Here is a 21234-nt window from a genome sequence, read left to right as displayed (position 1 = left end):
GTAAGAGACATTTTCTGTGAGCACCTATCACACTTCTTAAACCCCGAAGGGCAATGATTCTTATGCTCTCTAGCCTTATCTTTAGACATTCCGACTACACGGTATATACTAGCTAGATAAACAACAGCAATACTAAGTACTAACTACAGACAAAAAAGTAGTACAGAAGGAAGAAGTATATAACTTTTTTTTTTTTTTTTAACACACACACATACAGGGAGGAAAGGCCCTCTAACTTTAACGGGCACTACGGCCCTCTAACTTAAACTGGCCATACAGTCCTTGGGAAGAATAGAGGTCAGAAACTCTCAAAAAACAGTCACATGAGACGAATATTATTGAAATAAGTAAAGGATAGAAAAAAGCAGGAAAAAAGAATAAATTTAGTAAATAAAGTTTTACTTAGCCAACGAGCCAGTAAGACACAACCTTGACGCTTTCACGGCAAACGATATCTGGGGAATTGCTGTGAGGCACCATGGGATAGGGGCTAGCCTCGAGCCAGTAAAAGCTCTCGAGCTTTAGTATCGGCCGAGTCAGAGCCGAAAATTGGCTCCGAACCCATCCAGCAAGAATTACGGCGAGATAGGACTACATAACATCAATATTTTACATATTCCCTTATGTCTGATAATGTGCCAGGGCTACTCAATTATCACATGTGTACCCAAAATACTTACAGTCTACAGCTGTGTAGGTAGCGTTGAATCCTGCCATTTCAACAACACTATCAGAGACGAACATCACTGTCAGGAAGTTACTGGTAGACACAAAAAAAGGTGGCACAACAGAGCCACAGAACATGCCGACCTCATGGGAACTGCTGTCCTCACCATCATAGAGCTACAACAGAAAATTTGTAATGTTAATTTCTGTATACAGAATAAAATAACATTTTTGTAGCAAAAGAGCATATTTCAGGGACAGCTGCAACTAAATTCATTGCTAGATCAAATGTTTCTCCTCACATGTACTATTTTTGTTTCAAATGCCTTCAATCATTCCATTTTTTATTGTTCTTGATAAATGTTAGGAACTAATTCTATTACACAATGAATACCTCTTTGCAGTTTGTGCACACTGGCACCAGATTAAAGTTCTTCTTACCACCTTTGGCTCTCAGCTTCTGGGATCCACATTTTCCTGACAGTCTTTATCTACACAGTGCGCTCAACAAGTGTCAAGTTTTATGCTGTACATTCTTTTCTGCCTTTCCATTTTGCTACTTAACTATGAGGACTATGTTGGTAGTAGTCAGGGACTTGAGCCCCTACATCCATCTAGTTGTCCATCCATCCACCTATTTCTAAATTGCTTGACCTGATGAGTCACAGCGATAAGCAAATGTAATACATAAGATGATTTTAAGGCATTTGACCTCAAGCCTATATATCTGTTCAGAATATATATCACGTGGTCTAACATCCTGTGTAGTCAAGCTGTCCACATGCATTTGGTCTCTGGCTAATTCATTCTGTTATTTTGAATATCCCAAACATTAAATGGTGTTAAACGTGAAGAAAGAATATTAGTTCATGTACTGAAGTAGTACATGGTGTCAGAAATAATCAAAAATAGAATGTCTGAGAACTGGTTCTAAGGCAGCCATCTCATCACCTTTCTCTTCAGGGTAATTTCTCAGAAGACTACAATTTTAGATCTATAAATTCACTTTGTTCTTTTATATGCCTTGAATCTCAAAGAAACCTGAAAAGGTACAGTGTGTTTAGTTTCTAAATGTCACAGAGGAAGATGCCCTGAAGGGTTATAATACGTTTACGTTTTGGAGGGATAAAGAAAGAATACTGCAGTGATGAGACAACCAATGTCAGGGTTAACTGTGATCTAAGAATCTGCCGTGCATTTGCCATTTGTTCTTCACCAGGGTAGAAGGGCTCCCACAGCCTACTAATGTTTATCTTACTGAATTACAGAACTGAACCAAAGACTGTGAATTTGCTAAGAAGTACTATTCATTAGGGGAAGACAGAAACAGACAAGAAGCAGATTACTGATTGAATCAGAAATGTTAAGTAAAGTGAATGATGTGTGCTAAGTGAGTAAAATTACCTCACCGCAATTAAAGATATAATTTAAAAGTTTTATATGAGTAGAGCGACTTGTCGAACAGGAAAGCTGAAGTCTCTGGCAAAAATGAGACATGAGGTAAACATGTTGTAATAGCTATGGCTACAAAACTAATAGCAAGAACTGTTTTGTTATTAATCAAGTCTGTCGAAGCTAAGGTACAATAAGCCGATTTGCTACAGTATGCAGACTGAAAGAGATTAATTTACTGTTGAAAAGACTGCGTGTAGTTGCACATGATCTTGAAAATGAATTTGCTATGAGAATAGTTTCTGATGAAAAAATTCCCAGTATAAACAGGACTCGGGCAGGAACTTGCAGCACCATTAGGCTTCCTATTCAACCAAAGCCTGCGTGCCGGCTTTGTCCCAGCTGAGTGTAGGACAGCCACTGTCATCTCTTTACACAAAGGTGGACCGTCCACCGATCCAGGAAATTATAGACCCATCAGCCTAACTAGCCTGATCTGCAAGGCCATGGAATGGATTATCATGGACCTCATTAACAAAGACATTGGCAACCTCCAAATACTTGATCCCACACACTTTGGCTTCATCAAGGGGAGGTCATGTCTGTTAAATTTGGTCGACATTTTTGAGACAGTCACCAAAGCCATGAGTGCACACTGCCTACCTTGACCTGGCCAAAGCCGTCAACACTATCCTCACTCGGGCATAATAGATAATCTATCTCAAGTAGGCATCAATCTGTATGCTACCAGATGGGTAGCTAACTGGCTCACTGATAGAACCCACCCAGTCAAAATACGGGAAGCCACCTCAAGCAGTAGACCCGTACCGAGTGGCATACCCCAGGGTTCGGCCTTGGGTCCTCTGTTACTTGGGATATAGTTTTCAGAGGTGCAGACCAAAACCAGTGGGCTATGGCTGACCAAGTTTGCAGATGACTGCAAGCTGGGCACTGTCATCAATTCCCATAGTGATGTGGACATCCTCCAAGAGGGTCTCACCCAAACAAATGACTGGTGCCAGGAACATGGACTCAAGCTGAATACAAAAAAGTTTGGGGAGAGTGACGTCCCCACAAATTATTACATTAATAACAATGTCCTAAGCTCGCAGTCAGTCATGAGGAATTTGGGCACCCAGATTGATAGCAACCTGACTTTTGACCACCATGTTGCTTCCACTGTACGGAAAGATTTCTACATGGCCCACCTCATAAGCAAGGGTATCTCATCCAAGGACAAGGAGGTCATAACATCTCTGTACTTTTCCCTTATAAGGCCCATTACTGAGTACAGCACCCCATTGGGCAGGTACCTCATAAAGCACATGCAGCAGCTGGAGAGAGACCACAGAGGTTCCTTACCAGGAGAATCCAGGACCTCAAAAATCTACTATACACAGATAGGCTAAAAGTCCTATCCCGCTACTCTGTTTCATGCAGACTCCTCAGAGGTGACCTCTGTCTGGCATACAAGGCGATCTCAGACCCCATCTTGATGGGACTGCTGCATATCCAGAAGTCAATCCTAACTCGAGTAACCCGCACACGCAGCCTCAACCTGGTCTGTGACATCAATAGGACTTGTTGGCGGGACAGATTTGTATCCCAGAGACTCTGCCATCTGTGGAACAGACACCCTCTCCATACCAAGCAGAGTACCTCTTTACCCCTTTTTAAGCGTAACCTGGATAACTGGATGGGAAATAGAAAATAAATCCCTGGGATTCCACCCATGTCCCTGATGATTTGTCTATACATGGGCTAAACTCTTGGCTAGGCTTATAAGGGCCTCGGGGCCAATAACTTAGTAACTTCCTATGATCCTATGAGTGCAAAATAAAAGTACAAAAATACTGCAATCAGAAACAAAGCTGAAAATCTGTGAAAAAATTAAACGAGATAAAAATTGAGCAGCTGGTAGCTCTGAATTATGGATATAGAGTCCGATATAAGTAGTGAATATGTTTCTAGTCCATTTAGTTTTATAGAGGTCAGGCATATTTTTACCAACCAGTGGAGAAAAAGCACTGAAGGAATTTATGTTGGAGAGGAATAAGGCAAGAATTAAGTGGGATATGTTGACTGTCCCCATAAGACAAGATGGTTTAGGATTACTTGATTTGAATGGATATTTTATAGTTATGCAATTAAAAATCTACACATAACACAAGCAGAAGGTAGTCAGTCAAAGTGGAAAGGGATGATGATGAAACAGGAAGAATTTGATAAGAAAAGCGAGAGTATGATTTTGATGCAAGTTCCTTAGTGGCAACAACAACAATACATAATATCATATTTATAAATAGTAGTAGTAAGTATTCTAAGAACTAGCATGGGAATGGAGAAAGGAAAATTTACCAATAAGGATGACTGCAAGTAAGGGTATAGAAAGGAGGCAAGACTGGGCTGAAAATTAGCAAAGGAACAAAAGTTTTCCAAGCAAATAAAAGGAGACAGAAAGGTAATACAGTAGGATGAGGCTAAACAGAAGTTTGAACAGATACAGATTAGAGAATACCTTTCCTACCAGAGTATGGTACCAGAGTACAGGCAAAGAGAAACAGACAGGGGATTATTAAATGAAAGGCCAGCTCTGGTAGTGTTTTTAGTTGAGTCTAGAACAGAAGTTGATGTTAAAAAGGGATAATTAGCAGGACATATAAAGTACTGCATGATAATTGTAAGAATCAGTTGGAGGATGTCAGAAAAGACAGGGAAGAAAGATGCCCTCCCTTTGCTCCTTTGTATATTACAAAGGAGCAATTGGACAGCATCTGTTTAACTCCCAAGTATGTTGCTTGGAAGTACTGCATAGGTATTCTATCCCCAAGCAGACTGAATGAATGCTGGAGTTGTAATGGAAAAGACAGGGATAATGGCTAATTGATAATATGTTGATTGGAAAAGCAATTAGCTGTTGTCAAGTTTTAAAATTCCCTAAAGAGTACTTTATCAGAAATGTTGGGGGAACAAATGGTTATAACTACGGAAATTATTCATTTGATGTTGTAAATCTTTGTTTATTCATTACAAATAGGACTTTGGTTCCATCCTCAGAACCAATATGGCCGTTTCCAAGCTCGTGCCAGCCAAAAACTCTCAGCTAAGACCTACCCATAATACCCCTCTCCTAGTTACTCCAGATCTCATTTGCCGCATTCCTAATCAGACGTGCTAGCCATCGCTCTCAAAGCTAAGTAGAAAATTGTAATTTTTAAGATAGTTTCACTTCAAAATTTTTTATTTTTTAGTCAATTTAGTCTTTTCTAACTGTTGACTATAACCTAATTCTACTCCCTACCCTTTACCTTGGTAATTTAATTTCTACCATTATTGGTACTGTCCCTCTCTCCTGCCTTTGGTAGGCCCTTCCTTAGCACTTGTGGTATTTTTTAAATACCATCGTTGGTATTCTCTCACCTTTTTCTCTCCCTTATTTTGTTTTTTCTATAGGATAGCCTTGTTGTCTTACTATGTCAGACAAAGCTAAGTTGGGGTTTAAACAGTGTGACAAGTGTGGACGTAAGATGCCCATCTCAGATGGACACACTCGTTGTGTCTACTGTTTGGGCGTGGATCATAATAAAGCCGACTGTGACATTTGTGCTAGCTTTAGTAATCGTACACTAGCAGAACAAAAAAATAAGCTTATTTTAAAAGGTTTAATCAAGACACCTTTTTTGGAGGCTCTGTCTAGGTCGGAGGTCTCACCCCCACCAAAGATCAAAAAACATAAGGAAAAACAGAGTCACTCAGTTCCTGCATCTCCGTCAGTTATGGAACTGAGTCAGCTCCGTGCTTTGCCAGCGCCCTTGGTGCAGACCTCTTCAGCACCAGGCTCTGTATCTTCTCCCTTGGTGCCTTCCATGATATTCACCCCTATTTCGGTTCCAACCTCGGCACCACTAACTTCGCTGCCATCCACAGATCCAGCATTGGCTCCTATGACTGTGCCTGCTTCGGCACCATCCCCAGCCATGGTGCAGATAGTTTTTTTGGCTCTATCGGCTCCAAAACTCGAATATCTGCAAGGACAAGATACTCTCCAATTTACGACCCTTTTTTGGGGCAGAGATTTAGCCCCTTTCTAGAAAGACCTGATTCTCCTTCAATATCCTCCTTTAGATCCACCAGGAGTTTTTCTGAATTAGATCTAGTGTGGGTTGTAGACCAGCTTCTGGCAGCTAGGGGACTGCCCATTCCAGCTAGATCTTCTGTCCTCTTGGCTTGGAATCTTTTACTACATCTTCCCCTGTTTATCCACCTCCAGCCTCTACCCAGGTCCCGGAGATCTCTGTACCAATGTCCACTCCAGTGCATACTGTCTCAGCTCTGACAGCAATTTTTCCCCTGTTGGCACCGATCACACTTACTGCATCAGCTGTGGTGGAGCCGATGCTCTCTCGGAGTAGTGCTTGGACCGTCCAAACCATGGTACCTAGCCCAGCACCTATTTTCTCAATAGCGTTGTCTATGTCCACAGCTCCGATAACTTCCAGTTCTCTCGAAGATCCTCTCCTGGAGGTGGGCTCCTCAGGGCAGGGTGTGACCCTGGTTCCGAGGTTGTCCTTCCCGGTTCAGGGCTCCCATCCCTTCTTGGGTGGGCCTGCTTTCCAGGTGATGGAGAAGATCCTTGCCTCCGCAGGCTCACAGTCAGCACCAATGACATCAGTATCAAACCCCACTCTAGCATGCAGCTGTCCCATCCCCCCTATTTCGGGACCCCCAGGCATGGGAGTTGCAAGACCCCCCCCCCCTTTGAAGGGAATCCCTTCTCCGGAGCCCTCCTCAAAAGAAACGATGCAAGAGGAAGCACCTTGATTCCCTGGAGGAATCTATCACCAAACACACCAATTGTGATGAGGGGGAAGGGTCCCCACGATCTCCCCCAGATGACGTCTCATTCTCAAAATCCTCAAGCAGCAGGGTGACTGGAAGTCCTCTAACCTTTCTTCTGATGAATCAATGTTTTTGCAGGCCTTCCATGCCTGGCCATCTACTTCCTGGGTAACCCCACCAGCAGATGACCTTGATAAGTTCATTGTGCAGCATGCCTGGAAGGCCCCGGACAATGTAGAACCTGTCCCCTGGAGACCAGACAAAATTTTATCTACACCTGAAGACCAGCCCCATTGGTACAAGCAGTTGACAGTTGATTCTATGGTTGTGGTGATGGCCACCAAGAGGGAACTGGCAGAAGATAGTTCCACTGTCCATTCTCTGAACAGGGAGTGCTGGACCATGGACAGACTAGGGAAGCAGACCTATGCTTCAATGACCTTTGCCGTTTGGTCACTGAACTATCTGGCACACTTTATTCGCTTCCAAAGAGCCCTTATTTTCCAAAATGTTTTCCTCTTTGGTTGGGGTACTGCCTGATGAGGTGCATGACAATGTCGCCGTGCAGCTAGCTACCCTTGAATCCATCTCGTACTCCTCGATGCATTTGATATCTCACACCACCGAGGGGGCAGCTTGAGCTGCTGTATCAGGCATTGTCATGAGATGTAATGCTTGGATGCAGTTGTGTGACTATTAAGACCACTTTAAATCTTCCTTCATCAGTCCACCTGTTGACGAATCTGCACTTTTTGGACCCAAAGTACAAGACACACATGCATGAAGTGAGAAAGACAGAAAGACCTTGTCTGCTGTGGGCATATGCTTTTCCAACCCCCAGAGGTCCTACTCCAGGAACCAGAAGGGAGGAAAAATGTGGTTCAAAAAATCCCAAGGATCTTTTCGTGACACTTGTGGTGAACAATCCCCCGGGGCAGATTGGGGCAACTCATCTGGAAGACACCCCTTTCAGGGTAGAGGGGGTCTGCATAACCAAGGCGCTAGAGATTCTTTCTCTGGCAAACTCTACCAGCGCTCCTGAGCAGCGGCCCTATTGCTTTCCTCTGGAAGCAGTTGGGGGTAATTTTTCTCTGCACCTACCATCCTGGCATCTTATTACTACCGATGCTTGGGTGCAGAGAATAATATCCAACGGCTACCAAATACCATTCGATTTAATTCCCAGACCCATCAAATGAATCCCCAATGTACCACCTAGTCAGAGGGAATTAGCAGCCTTAGAAATAGAAAAGCTGCTAAGAAAAAGAGTCATCCAACTAGTCCTATGAGACCAGACAGGATCTGGTTTTTACTTGAGGTTTTTTGTAATGCCAAAAAGAAACAGGGGACTGGAGACCAATACTGGATCTCAGCCTATTGATCACGTTTATCAAACCTCAAAAATTCTGGATGGTCACGGTACAGTCCATTATTCCCTCCCTAGGGAGGGACAAGTGGATGTGCTCTATAGACCTCCAGGATGTGTACTACCACATAAAGATGGATCACCACTCCCGGAGGTTTCTCCACTTCTGGCTGGGAGCCAATCACTACCAGTTCAGAGCACTGCCATTCGGACTCTTGACAGCCCCCCCCGAGTGTTCACCAAATGTATGGCAGTTGTGGTAGCTCATCTTCGACTACAAAGATTCTAGGTGTTTCTGTATCTAGGCAATTGGCTCCTTACCGCACCGACCAGGAATCTCCTAGTCCACAGCCTCTCTTACACTCAAGGTCTCATTCTCCGCTTGGGGATTACAATCAACAAGGACAAATCTCAAATGTCCCCAATGAAGATACTGGAATTTATTGGAGCGGTCTTCGACACAACATCCTGTCAAGCTTCTCTCCCCCCCTCACAGGTTTTTGAAAATAAGACACTAAATCCAAGAACTTCTTCCTCAGACCTATGTACCAGCACATCTTGTACTGCAATTCTTAGGCTCCATGGCAGCTGCCATTACTTTAATACCACTGGCGAGGCTGCACATAAGAATCCTGCAATGGCTCCTTTCTGCACAATGGTCGTTTCTAACTCACCTACTTGACCCCATGATATGTCTTAAAAACAGTTGCAAGGAAGAAATGCTATGGTAGATGAAGCCACAAAAGAATCTTTGATGTCGACCGTTCTGTCTCCCCCAGCCCACGGTGATTAAGGACACTTCCCTGTTAGGGTGGGGGGGGGGTCATTTCCAGGGAAAGATGGTCCAAGGCACCTGGTCCCCCATGGAGGCCAATTTGCACGTAAATGTCCTGGAACTGAGGGCAGTTCTCGTAGTGTTGCAAGCGTTCTATGCATCCCTACCCTCTGGGACCATTGCAATTCAGTCAGACAACATGTCAGTTGTCTGGTATTTCAACAAGCAAGGCAGAACCAGGTCTTACCCCCTGTGTCGGGAAGCCATGAGGATTTGGCACTGGGCGATAGCTTCCAACTGCTTTCTTATGGCAATGCACATTCCCGGGAGTTCCAAACTTATTACGGACAATCTGAGCAGGAACATCCTGATGCCTCACGAGTGGTCCCTCAACCCTGTAACAACGGATCGGATCTTCTGATGTTGGGGCAAGCCTTTCTGCGATCTGTTTGCTTCCCCCCTAAACTACAAATGCAGAAGCAACTTTGCCCTGATCCCCCCTCAGAGGGAACCCGCAAGGGTTGCTCTAATGCACAATTGGCCCCCAGGTCTTCTGTATGCCTTTCCCCCCATTTCCCCTCATTCCAAAATTTCTCCAGAAAGCTCAGAGGTTGAGAAGCAAAGTAATCCTCATTGTTTCCTACTGGCCCCGTCAAGTCTGGTTCCCGTTTCTATGGCCTCATCTGATTCACATCCTGTGGATCCTGGATCATTCCCAAGACCTGTTATCTCATCCTCAGGGACTGATTCATCCAAACCTCCACAGTCTCAAGCTCATAGCTTGGTTCCTCCACTTCCAATGATTGCCAGGCTGCCTGACATCCCATCTCCTGTTCATAAAATTCTTCTGGCTTCACACAAACCTTCCACCAGGAAAGTTTATTCTAGTAAATGGACTAGGTTTTCTATCTGGGCCAAAGATCAGAACATAGATCCCTTCTGTATGTCTATTCAAAAGATCCTTCAATACCTGATGACTCTTTTACATGCAGGAGCCTCAGTATCGATGATCACTGTACATTTAGCAGCTATCGCCAATTTTCATAATGGACTTGATAATTCTTCAATTATATCACACCACCTATGCAAGACATTTTTGAAAGGAGTATTACACATTAAACCTCCGGTCAAGCCTCTCTTAGAACCCTGGGACTTGACTTTGGTGCTTCAATCTCTCACAGGTCCTCCTTTCGAGCCCTTTGATTCATATGATTTAAAATTTTTGTCATGGAAAACCTTACGTCTAGTAGCACTTACCTCAGCGAGAAGAGTATCTGAGCTACAGACCTTGAGTGTCAGGAGACCTTACTTGATCTTACACATGGATAGGTGTCCCTTCGTACTGACCCTTCTTTCTTGCCCAAGGTCATTTCTGGATTTTCCGTTAACCAATCTATTGACCTGCTGGTTTTCTTCCCTCCGCATTCTAATAGAGGGGAGTACCTTTTGCACACCCTTGATGTGCATCGGCAGCTTCATTGTTATTTGGACAGGACTAAATCTTTCAGGAAAACAGATCAATTGTTTGTGGCTTTTGCAGGACCTAGATTGGGTAAACCTGTTTCCAAAGTGACTTTATCCTCCTGGCTTAGAAACATCATTACTTTTATCTACCAACAGAATAAGCTATCCTTACCTTCCAGAATAAAGGCTAATTCTACCAGATCTATGGCTACTTCTGAAGCATTTCATTCCAGAGCCTATATGGATGATGTCTGTGCAGCAGCCACTTGGGCAAGACCTCATACCTTCATCTCTCATTACAAATTGGATTTGGTATCCAGGGGACGAGCATCTTTTTGTTCTGTGGTGCTCAGTAATATCATTCCTTAGGGCCACCCAGGACTCAGGTAGCTGGGGACTCGGTCTGATTTGTAATGAATAAACAAAGATTTACAACATCAGATACAGAAGTTATGTCTTACCATAACATTCCATCTGTGTTGTAGATCTTTGTTCATTCATTACTTCCTGCCCTTCTTCCTCCTGCCCAGACCCCTGGTGGACTTTAGGAACTCCTGGTTAGGGTATTTGTTCAGACACAGCCTTCTACTATTTTTCTATTACTACCGCTATTATATAGGAGCAGACAAACTCGATCTGAAGTAACTAGGAGAGGTGCATTATGGGTAGGTCTTAGATGAGAGTTTTTGGCTGGCACGAGCTTGCAAACGGCCGTATCGGTTCCGAGGATGGAACCGACGTCCTATTTGTAATCATTGAACAAAGATCTACAACACAGATGGAACATTATGGTAAGACATAACTTCTATTTTTGAGGCTTGATATATGATCCAAATTTCACAGACATAGTAAGACATTACTAAATTTAATGCTATTCACTGCAAAAAAAGCAATTATAATTACTAGAAAATGGAAACCAAAATATAAACCAAATGTAACTGAATTACTGAATACTGTATTTTTTATAATTTTTTTCCCCTAGCATAATATACTATAATCTAAAACTTTTATATATACTGATTGCCATATTTGCCATTTTTTATCACATCACTAGTGTCTCATCATACTTTATTGTATCCTATATATTTCACTGTCAAATTGTATGCATTTATGCATTTTTTAAATGACATCTATATTGCCGACTTATTTAATGTTATATAACTCTCTGGAGCTTTTCTCCCAGGGCCTCTACTGAAAATAGGTATTTATTACACAGTCAGACTTTCCTGGTAAACAAATGTCAATAAATAAAACTGTAAAGGAAATAAAAGAACTGAAGTAGGATATTAAGAAAATAGAAGGAGCAAATTACATATAAATAAATGGAATTTCTTGGGAACAATACTTGCAGAATAGCATTCAGGAGGAGGTGTGAAATTTAAGGGAAGACAGGAATTGAGCAATTTATGTAATGATGGCATGGCTATCCATCCATCCATCCATCCATCTCCACAACCCCTTTTTCCCCATCTTTTTCCACATGGGCCTGGGTGCAACAGTGACAGTCATCTATAGCCAAATTGTTAAAATGTATACTGTAAGAAAATAAAGAAAATTTTATTATGGTCTATTTCTTTTCAACTGTTGTATATGTACCCATTTTACTTTGTAAAAAAATGGATGTTTAATGAAGATGTTTAAAAAGAAATCTGGGAATAAAACCTTAGAATTAATAACTGAAATGTAATGTTTAAACTAGAGAAATGAAAAGAATGTAATATACTGTTTGCAAATATTCAAAGCACTGGGTCTGAAAAAAAGAGCATTCTAAAGTATTTGTTATGTAGACTGCTTACTTATTCAGGTCATCATGTAATACCAAATGGTCAGAAATGTGCTTGGTTATGAATATAAAACAAGTAAGACAATGTTCCACCTAAGTCTGTTTTTATACACCTTTATTAAATTAACATTTAAGACCCAGGCATGCATACATTAACAGAAAATTAAACAAACTAAAGAAACATTTTTTTCTCATTTACATACATTATACATTACGTACATTTTCTTCTGTATAACACCTATATTTCAGTCCATTGCATTTTTTTCTCTGTTCTTGCCTTCCTTTTAACCTCACTCCTCTTTCTCCTTCTCCTGAACATTATTCTGCATGTATTGTTCCTACACATTTCACTTCTTTGAATGTATTTTGCACCTTCCCATTTCTAGAAACCCCTTTTCCAGAACTTCCATTTATTCCATACTTCAAATAGAGTTACTTAAGATTCTGATTTCAATTCTCTAATAGTAATCGTGTTTTTCTGGCAGCCAGAGGATTTAAACTTAAGGCCTTACTATGTCTAAACAACTCGGATCCTGTGGCCTGGCTCATAAGAATCATTTCCTTAGTTAAAGACATTTGCTTCCCAAAATTTCTGACAAGAGTATTCTACAGGGAATTCTTAAAATCTACCAACTCATTATATTCCCCAAAAAACATTTTCCAGTTATCTCTTTCTTCCCCATCACACCTCAAACATTTACTACCTATCTGAGGGAAAAGATTTTGAAGTCTGCTTTGGGTATTAAAAAAAAAAACTATGCAAAAACTACCAAGAAAAATGTCTAAACCTTCTGGTTACATACTTGGGAGCCATACCTATGTCTACCATTTTTCCTTTGTATATAGCTTTTCACAATATTGCATGATAAATATAAAATCAATCAAGGGGTTTGATTTTTATAGTTATCATGCAATATTGTGCTCTACTAATTATCAGTTTGTTAGCAGTTTCTGCTCTAGATTCAATGAAAAACTCTACCAGAGCAGGTTTTTCACTTAGGATTCCCCTCTCCCTTTCTATCTGCCTGTACTCTGTGTCAGTCTCTGGTAGGGAAGGCAGTCTGTAACCTGAAGTCCAAGCTTCTTCTTGAACTCATCCCACTCTATTACCTTTCCATCTTTAGTTATTTGCTTACAATACACTGCTGTTTTACCAGTTTTCGCCAGTAGATTCCAGCCCCTTCTTGCCTAACCTCTGCACTTTTACTTGCAGTCATCCCTACTGGTAAAATCTCCTTTCTCCATTCCCATGCTGGTATAGTTCTTATAATATTTTCTGCAACTTTATGAATACAATATTCTATATTGTTCTTATTTTTTTAAGGATTTGCATCCAAATCCCTCTCTGTCCTTATTTATTGAACACCCCTCCCCCCACCTCATCATTATCCTTTTCCACTTTGAATTACAAATGTCTGATTGTGTTACATGTATCAGCCTTCAATGTGCAACTCTAAAATAGCCCTTCAAATTATGTAATCCTGAACCAATTTTTTTTTCTGTTGGGAGAATCATCATATCCCAATTAACTCTTGCTCTCTTCCTCTCCCAGACAAATTCCTTTAACTGCTTATTAATTACTGTCCACAACTTCTCCTCATATGCTTGTCCTATATATAAAACTAAAAGGAATAAAAACATTTTCACTACTTGAATTTTATTATCCATATTTATAAACAAGAGCTTCCAGTTTCTCAGTTTTTGTATTATCTTTTGTTTAGTCTCTTTCCACATATCCTTAGCTGCCTTTTTAATCTTCATCTTAGTGTGCCCCATAAATATATGTTCTGCTGAACTGATACATGTATGGGTAAATAATTTATGGCTACAGTCTTTGTTTTATTTTTATTAACTGTATTTCCCAAAAGGCTAAATAACTCTCTCAAAATGTTCCACAACACCAATATATCCTTTCCCGGATATATCAAGATTAAAATAATATCATCTGCCAATAAAGCCAACCAATCAATTATATTCCTGGATCTCTGAGTCCCTTGTTTTCTTTGCCAATGGCTCTAAATATAAAGCAAATACCAAATTGGAAAGAGGACACCCCATGCTTGTTCCTCATTCCAAACACAACTTACAAGTAAGGAACATTCCCACTCTAATTCTGGTCTTTGATCCTTCATATCTCATCTTACTTAACCCTATTACTATATCATAGAATACAAATGACTTCATTGCCTTACTCATATACCCCAAGCCTACTCTGTCAAATGCTTTATCTGCATCAAAACTCACCAACAACAACAATGGTATTTTCTTATACATGCTTCCCTCTGGGTCATCATTGTTTTATTATAGTTGTCAAATGTTTGCCTCCTGTCCGAAAAAGCATACTGATCCTTATCTATCAATTTTGGCAACATCTTTGCCAATTATTTAACTAGTGTAGACATAAACCCTTTATAATTATGTTTGAAAATTGAAATGGTTCTATATAGAGCTAGATCTGATGGGTCTTTACTCTCTTTGGGTAATACAGTCACCACAGCTTTCTTCCAAGATGCTGGTGCTTCCCCTACTTTTAAAACACTATTAAAAAACCTTCAATACATTTATCAATTTCTTCTCTCCTAACTTCCAAACGTCCACAGGAATAGTATCCTTTTTTAGACTTCCCTGCAGATTGATTATACATCTCCATTTTTATCTAATCTCCTGCTATCATAACTATTAGTCGTTGTGTCTCATCTTCCTCTAACCTTGGCATAATTGAGGCTTCCACACATATTTCCCTTTGTACTCTTTCTTGTTTTCCATGTTTTATGCTTTATTCAAATTTTCATTAAATTTCCAAAATACCTTTAAAACATCTATAGACTCTATATATATTTTTGTTGTCATAGGTTCCCTATTTTGGTGACAATGTTGTTTTTTTTTTACTTTCTGTTGCCTATATCATTGTGCTAAAAGGTTTTGTGATCTGAAGTTGTTATCAGAAATAGTCACTAAAAACAATCTTTCTAAACTCATGCATATTATCCAAAATCTCCCTTATTTTCTCCTTAGCACTCTGAAGTTGCTGTTCTTCTTGTTCCTTGAGATTATCCTTATTCTGCAATACTTTAACCTTTGTCAGTCCCTCTATATAATTCCTATTATTTCTTAACCACATATCTTTCGCTTTTACTTTGACCATATTTTTTAACTCCATTTTCATTTTACCCCACTATCCCCTTGGATGAAATTATATCTTCCCTAACAATTCCCTAATAATTTCCAATGCCCCTTCTTTAAATTCCTCTCTTTTCATCAACTAGAAGAGAAAGAGCCAATGTCTCACTTTTTACCACACTACTCTGAATTTTTATCTTAATGTTTATTGACGCATGATCTGAAATAGTTATTGGATGTGTCTTGAAGCTTTCAATTAAATGCACATGTTCCTTTCTTGAATACATTTCTATCCAGTCTAGCGCAGTAATTGTGTCTTGAGGAATAATATGTAAATTCTGTCCCAGTTCCTACTATGGAATTCACCAAATATTTTCAGAAATTTCTTCAGAAATCCATCCTTTATTAATATTTTCCTTTCTAGGCTCCCTGATACATACTCACTATTGCAAACCAAGTTCCAGTCTCCTCCTATAAGTAGTATTTTCCCTTTTAGCCTCCTCCCCCAAAAGCTTATTTCTCAAAAAATGTTGAGCTGCATAATACCAGTTTTTGGTGGAATAGAAATACATGTGAAAGTAATCCTCCTCCCTTGCTAATAGCCTCTTATTATGACAAATCAATCATTATTGTCTTTTTTCCTCTTATACACTATTGAAGCCCCTTTAACAATCAGTATGATTACTTTCCTTTTCCTTTGTCCCTGATATTCCGCTGAGTATCATGAAATCCTTTCTTTGTCAAACACACATCTCATTCTTTCCAAACATGTTTCTTGCAGCATTGCTATTTGCACTCTGCATTTCTTAATATAATTCAGTTATTGTTCCTTTTTGTCTACTCCTGTAAGGCCATTTACATTCTAAGATAACACGGATAGAGTATTCATTATGAAAAAGCTATTGTTCCCACCTATTCTACAGAAATGTTTTTTTTTTTAGTGTGTAGTTCCAGCGTTTGTCTTTCATGCACAAACTAATGTTTGGATAGCTAATCTTTAATTCCGTTGTTTCTTCTAATCTCCATTTGAAATTTTTGTCACATTGTTTGCTTTAGTGAAAACCCTGAAACTAAAAACTAAATGCATTTTCAGAACAACCCAACCCCTTATTACCTATAACAAACACACAAAACTATGTACATTTTCATCAAATTATGTTTAATCCTCCAGATAGGAATAACTACCCCAAATAGACATCCACAGGCATTACCTAATCTAATATTAAGGTTACTCATGCTAAAGTGCAAATTACAGCCTGTGTTCTGATTGCTGTCTGTTCTTTTTTATCTGTATTCCCTTCTCAGAAGTGAAAAACAACATGCATACTTTCAGAAAGCATTAACTTTTATTCCTAAGAAAACTTCCACTAGACACCTTTAAATAAAACTAAATTGTGCACTGTTCTATTAAATGCATTAAAGTATTAGGGATGCTGGGGAGGTTAATATCTCTTAGTCATGCCCCGTAATTTTAAACTTTATTTTTCACTGAACTGTTTGCCATTGTACCTTTAAAATTTGCATTTCCCCTCAGTAAAGAATGCTCAGAACTCTCAATATTAATCTCTTGTGCCAGCAGGCAGCTCATCCCCATGTAAACATAGTCAGCAATGACAAAAAAGCAGCTATCTGTGCAAATGCATAAAGGAATCATTGGAAGTTTCACCTGGTCCAGTCCCTTTAGCTTTAGTCTTTTTGTCTTGGTTTGCTAATGGGAAAAAAAATATCTTTGCTGATGCAAGACACTTAGCATTTTTTCATGGCTTTCTTCATTTGTCATATTGCCATGCTTATTTGCTTACAAGAACTTGCTTATAGCTTAAGCCACGGACATTAATCTAGACATCAACTCTTGTAAAAACATGGGAAATTATTATCTTAATTCTACATGTAATGTAATCAGTACACTTTTACAGCCTATTATGTACTCACCATAATGATACATCTGTGTTGTCTATTTTTATTCCTCCTCAACTGTTGGGTTTCAGATCTAACTCCAATCCAATTCAGCCACTTCTTCTAGATGCTCTGATCCAACTCTCGAGCTACTTCCTTTAATCATAATGCCTTACCCAAAATACTCTGCCAACCTAACATACCTCATATCAAGCTTGCTACTCCCAGTAAACCATGGATAACACCTTAAGTAAATTAAAAAGGTATAAATTAAAAGAACAGAAGTGGAGCTCAAACAAGGAACAGAGGTCCCCTAGTATTATCCCTTAGGTCTCTCCAGGAGAAAAAGGAAGGGGGTTAGGAGGACATAATATTGAGGGTAAATAAAAATGGACAGCACAGATGTATTGTTACGGTGAGTACATATTTTTTTTATCTGATGCTGTCATTTTCATTCATTCTACAACTTATGGACAGAGTCCCCAGCTAGATGAACCTTGGGTGGTCCTCATGGAAGAATATGTCTGAGTACTGAGGAGCCAAAGGCAGCTCTGTTCCTAGGAATCAAATCCAATTTGTAATGAGCAATAAAAATATGAGCATGGACCAAGTGTCAGCTGCACAAATGTCAATATAGATGTTCTTGACCAAAAAGCTGCGGATACAGCCACAGACCTTGTGGAACAAGCTCTAGGGGTCTTGGGTAAGGACAACCCTCTTCTGCTATAGACAAAAGATATGCAATCAGTTAACCATTTGGGCAGAGTAGCTTTAGAAACTGCCATACCCACTCTGTTAGGTGAGAAGGATACAAATGCTCAGTCTTCCTGAAATCTTTGTTCAGATGGTGATAGAACTGAAGGTGTCTATGCACATCAAAAAGATGAAGAATGTATGCTCCCTTATTCCAGAAATTTGGAAAGAAAACTGGGAGGTTAATGACCTAGTTAATATTAGAAACAGTAGCTAACTTAGGCAGAAAGGACAGGTTGGTCCATAAGGAAACCCTTTCTTTATGGAAAACTAGGTAAGGAGAGAGCCTGGAGTTCAGCTATTTGTCTAGCTGATGTAATAGCAACTAGAAAAATAGTTTTCCTGGACAAAAAAAATTAAGGTCTGTCTTGGTTGAAGTTTCAAAGGGGGCTTGGGTCAGACTTTGAAGCAAGATAGTTCAATCCAAGGAGATGTAGGAACCTTTACTGGAGACCTAAGCAAAAAGGTGCCTTTGAGACATGCTTTACATAATCTAGAAGATCTTTAAGAGCACTCTTTAAGACCACTAAGAGCATTGGTGGATGCAAGACATTCAATAACCTACCCATGTGCCAAATTAGTGGACTCTATTTTAAAGAAATATGTAAGTACGGAAAATCAAATCCTTAAGGACTCTTGGTCCTTTTTGGAATGTATGCGGTCCACAGTATTTGACAGCACAGTGAATTTTTTAACTGTTGATGTGTGTGATTTATATTCATGTATCCCACTCAATCTAGGGATAGAATGGGTTGTTGACTTCATTAGGTCTAAAGGGGCAAATGACAACGAATGTAATTTAGTTGAACAACTTCTAGTCATCATTTTGAGAAATAACTTTGTTCTGTTTGAAAATAAGCTATTTATACAAAAAATTGGAGTAGCAATGGGCTCACCAGTAGGCTCAAGTTTTGCGAACTTGATAATGGCCTACTGGGAGAATAATTACATTCTTAACAGCCACTGGGCCAACAGTATGGTTAGTTATACAAGATTCTTGGATGATATTTTTATCATCCTTAGAGGAAAGAAAGAAAAAGCAGACCAACTAGTGAATTAGTTTAATTCAACAACAACATTTTTAAAATTTACAAAAAACTTCCAAGAAACTACCATCAATTTCCTGGATGTTGAACTGAGTAAAAATAAGGGTAAATACACAGCAAGAATCTTTAGAAAAGACACATATTCTAACAGTTTCCTTCATTTTACTAGTATGCATCCTCACCACCAAAAGAAATCTGTGGTGAAAGGACAACTGGTCAGGGCAGCAAGGATGGTTACATTAAATGAGGAATTTGAACAGGAATGTGACTTTCTATACCATATGTTTTCCAGTAGGGGTTACCCTGCCTCATTTTTGGATAATATTTTCCAAGAAGTAGTCGACAAAAGAGAGAAGGGGATATATAAACCAATCTTGGGCAGTGATTTAGGAATGAATACGCTAAATATGGCCAATGATTTTGGAGACTGCTTTAACAATACAAATCTTGACATGACTAGTAGTGTAGACCAGGGTGTTGTTAATAGAGTTAACACCAATCAGAATTTTACAATTGCTTTTACTTTCACCTACTGCCCAGAGGCACTGGACATTGGTAAAATAGTGAGAAAATATTGGTGCTATTTATCACTAGATAAGGATCTTTCTAAAATTTTAAATTTTGGCCCTGTAATATCTTATAGAAGAGGTATTACTATGAAAAAACTCCTTGAAACTAGGACTAAAACTATGAAAACTAAAGGGGGCACTAAGAAATGTGGTGCATGCAATTACTGCAGTTACATAGAAACATCAGACAAGTTTATTATCAGGAAAGAAAGTCATTATGTCAAGGAAATATACAACTGTAACTCTAGGGCTATTGTTTATCTGGCACAGTGTACACAGTGCCCATCATTTTATGTGGGCAAGACAGATAGGCATTTGCGTGATAGGATTTACGAACATACCTATGCAATAGCAAGAAATAAAAATGAAAACGCCTTAGCTAGACACTGTGCTGAAAACCTGGGCCACACATTTAAGTTCATGATGATTAGTCAAACCAACAAGTCTTTAACAGAATATAACTTTGTGAATGATAATTATTTGAAATTGGAACTTGAGAAAAATGAATTAACCTGGCAATTACGTTTAGCAGCTTGCAGGGAGCCAGGTTTGAATGAACTATGTTCAATTGCATGTGTTTTAAAGATCAAAAATCTATTAAGGTAATTTTATTATGTTCATAAGTATTTAAAGATTTATGAATTATATTTAAGCTGGACTATTTGAGTGGTAGTATCAATTAGTTAGTATAATTGAATAGAATATTTATCAATTAATATACATTTTTATTTTAGAATGAATTATCCACAGGAATAACTTGTATGTAATAGAAACATTTAGTTGTTGCATTTGCCATGGAATAGTTTTAATATTACATATATGTTTTACACTAGGTGTATACTATACAGTTTTTATTTAGTATAGGACAAGGTTTTGTATGCACATAGGTGTTTTAACATCCCTAAACTGGTATTTTCATACATAAAAAGAAACAAGTGCTACTGTCTTTTTAAATAGTGGAATTGAATGGTAGTAATTTAATGCAAAGTACCTGTGCTTGTTCATGGAATGTATATTTAAATGTAAGTTTTAGTAGTGCTAGCTTTTGTCTGAAGAAGTTCTGACATTGTTCGGAACGAAAAATGCTTGCAGCGTTTTACATTTATTTATTTCATTTGTGTAAACAAAAAGTGTTTTTTAATCATTTTATTACTTTCTAAGAGAACAAGACACATTTTAATAAACGTAGTGGATTATAGTAACAGGAAACCATCCTTTCATTTTTGGTGTTGCCAGCGGTTGTTCAGTTCATGTGTTTGGTGTTGTGTTCTTGGTTTCCAATAATCTAGAAGATGCCAGGGCAGAATTATTTTCACCATGATAGCAGTTTGAAATTGCAGCCAACTGCACCTTAATAGGAGATAAACTAGCCCCTTCTTTAAAAATAGAAGCAAAAACACAAGTACAGGTATTATGATGGCATGAAAAAAGGTCCAAATCTGTCTTATGGGTCCAGAAAACAAATCCATTTTCCTGTGTAAATTTTCCTAGTAGAAGCCTTTTGAGAAGATAATAAAATATAACGGACTGGAGAGGAAAGCCTGGGTTGTCTAGCAATAAGTGTA

The 21234-nt window shown here is 39.1% G+C and overlaps 1 protein-coding gene across 1 annotated transcript in view; it reads right to left on the bottom strand.

Annotated features, from left to right (window-relative positions):
• The window catches only part of LOC122792709 (cubilin-like), a 3134001-nt gene that overhangs the window by 143619 nt on the left and 2969148 nt on the right, over positions 1–21234 (bottom strand). The window contains exon 62 of the mRNA XM_044060295.1: positions 681–843. Within this exon, the coding sequence (XP_043916230.1) occupies positions 681–843 (163 nt within the window). The remainder of the gene's footprint in view (positions 1–680; positions 844–21234) is intronic.

Source organism: Protopterus annectens, chromosome 2.part0, assembly GCF_019279795.1.
Source record: "Protopterus annectens isolate FY-2018-M chromosome 2.part0, PAN1.0, whole genome shotgun sequence".
In the NCBI taxonomy this organism is placed as follows: Eukaryota; Metazoa; Chordata; order Ceratodontiformes; family Protopteridae; genus Protopterus; species Protopterus annectens.
The sequence above is the reverse complement of the archived record's forward strand: the minus strand, read 5'-3'. Positions and strand labels throughout refer to the sequence as shown.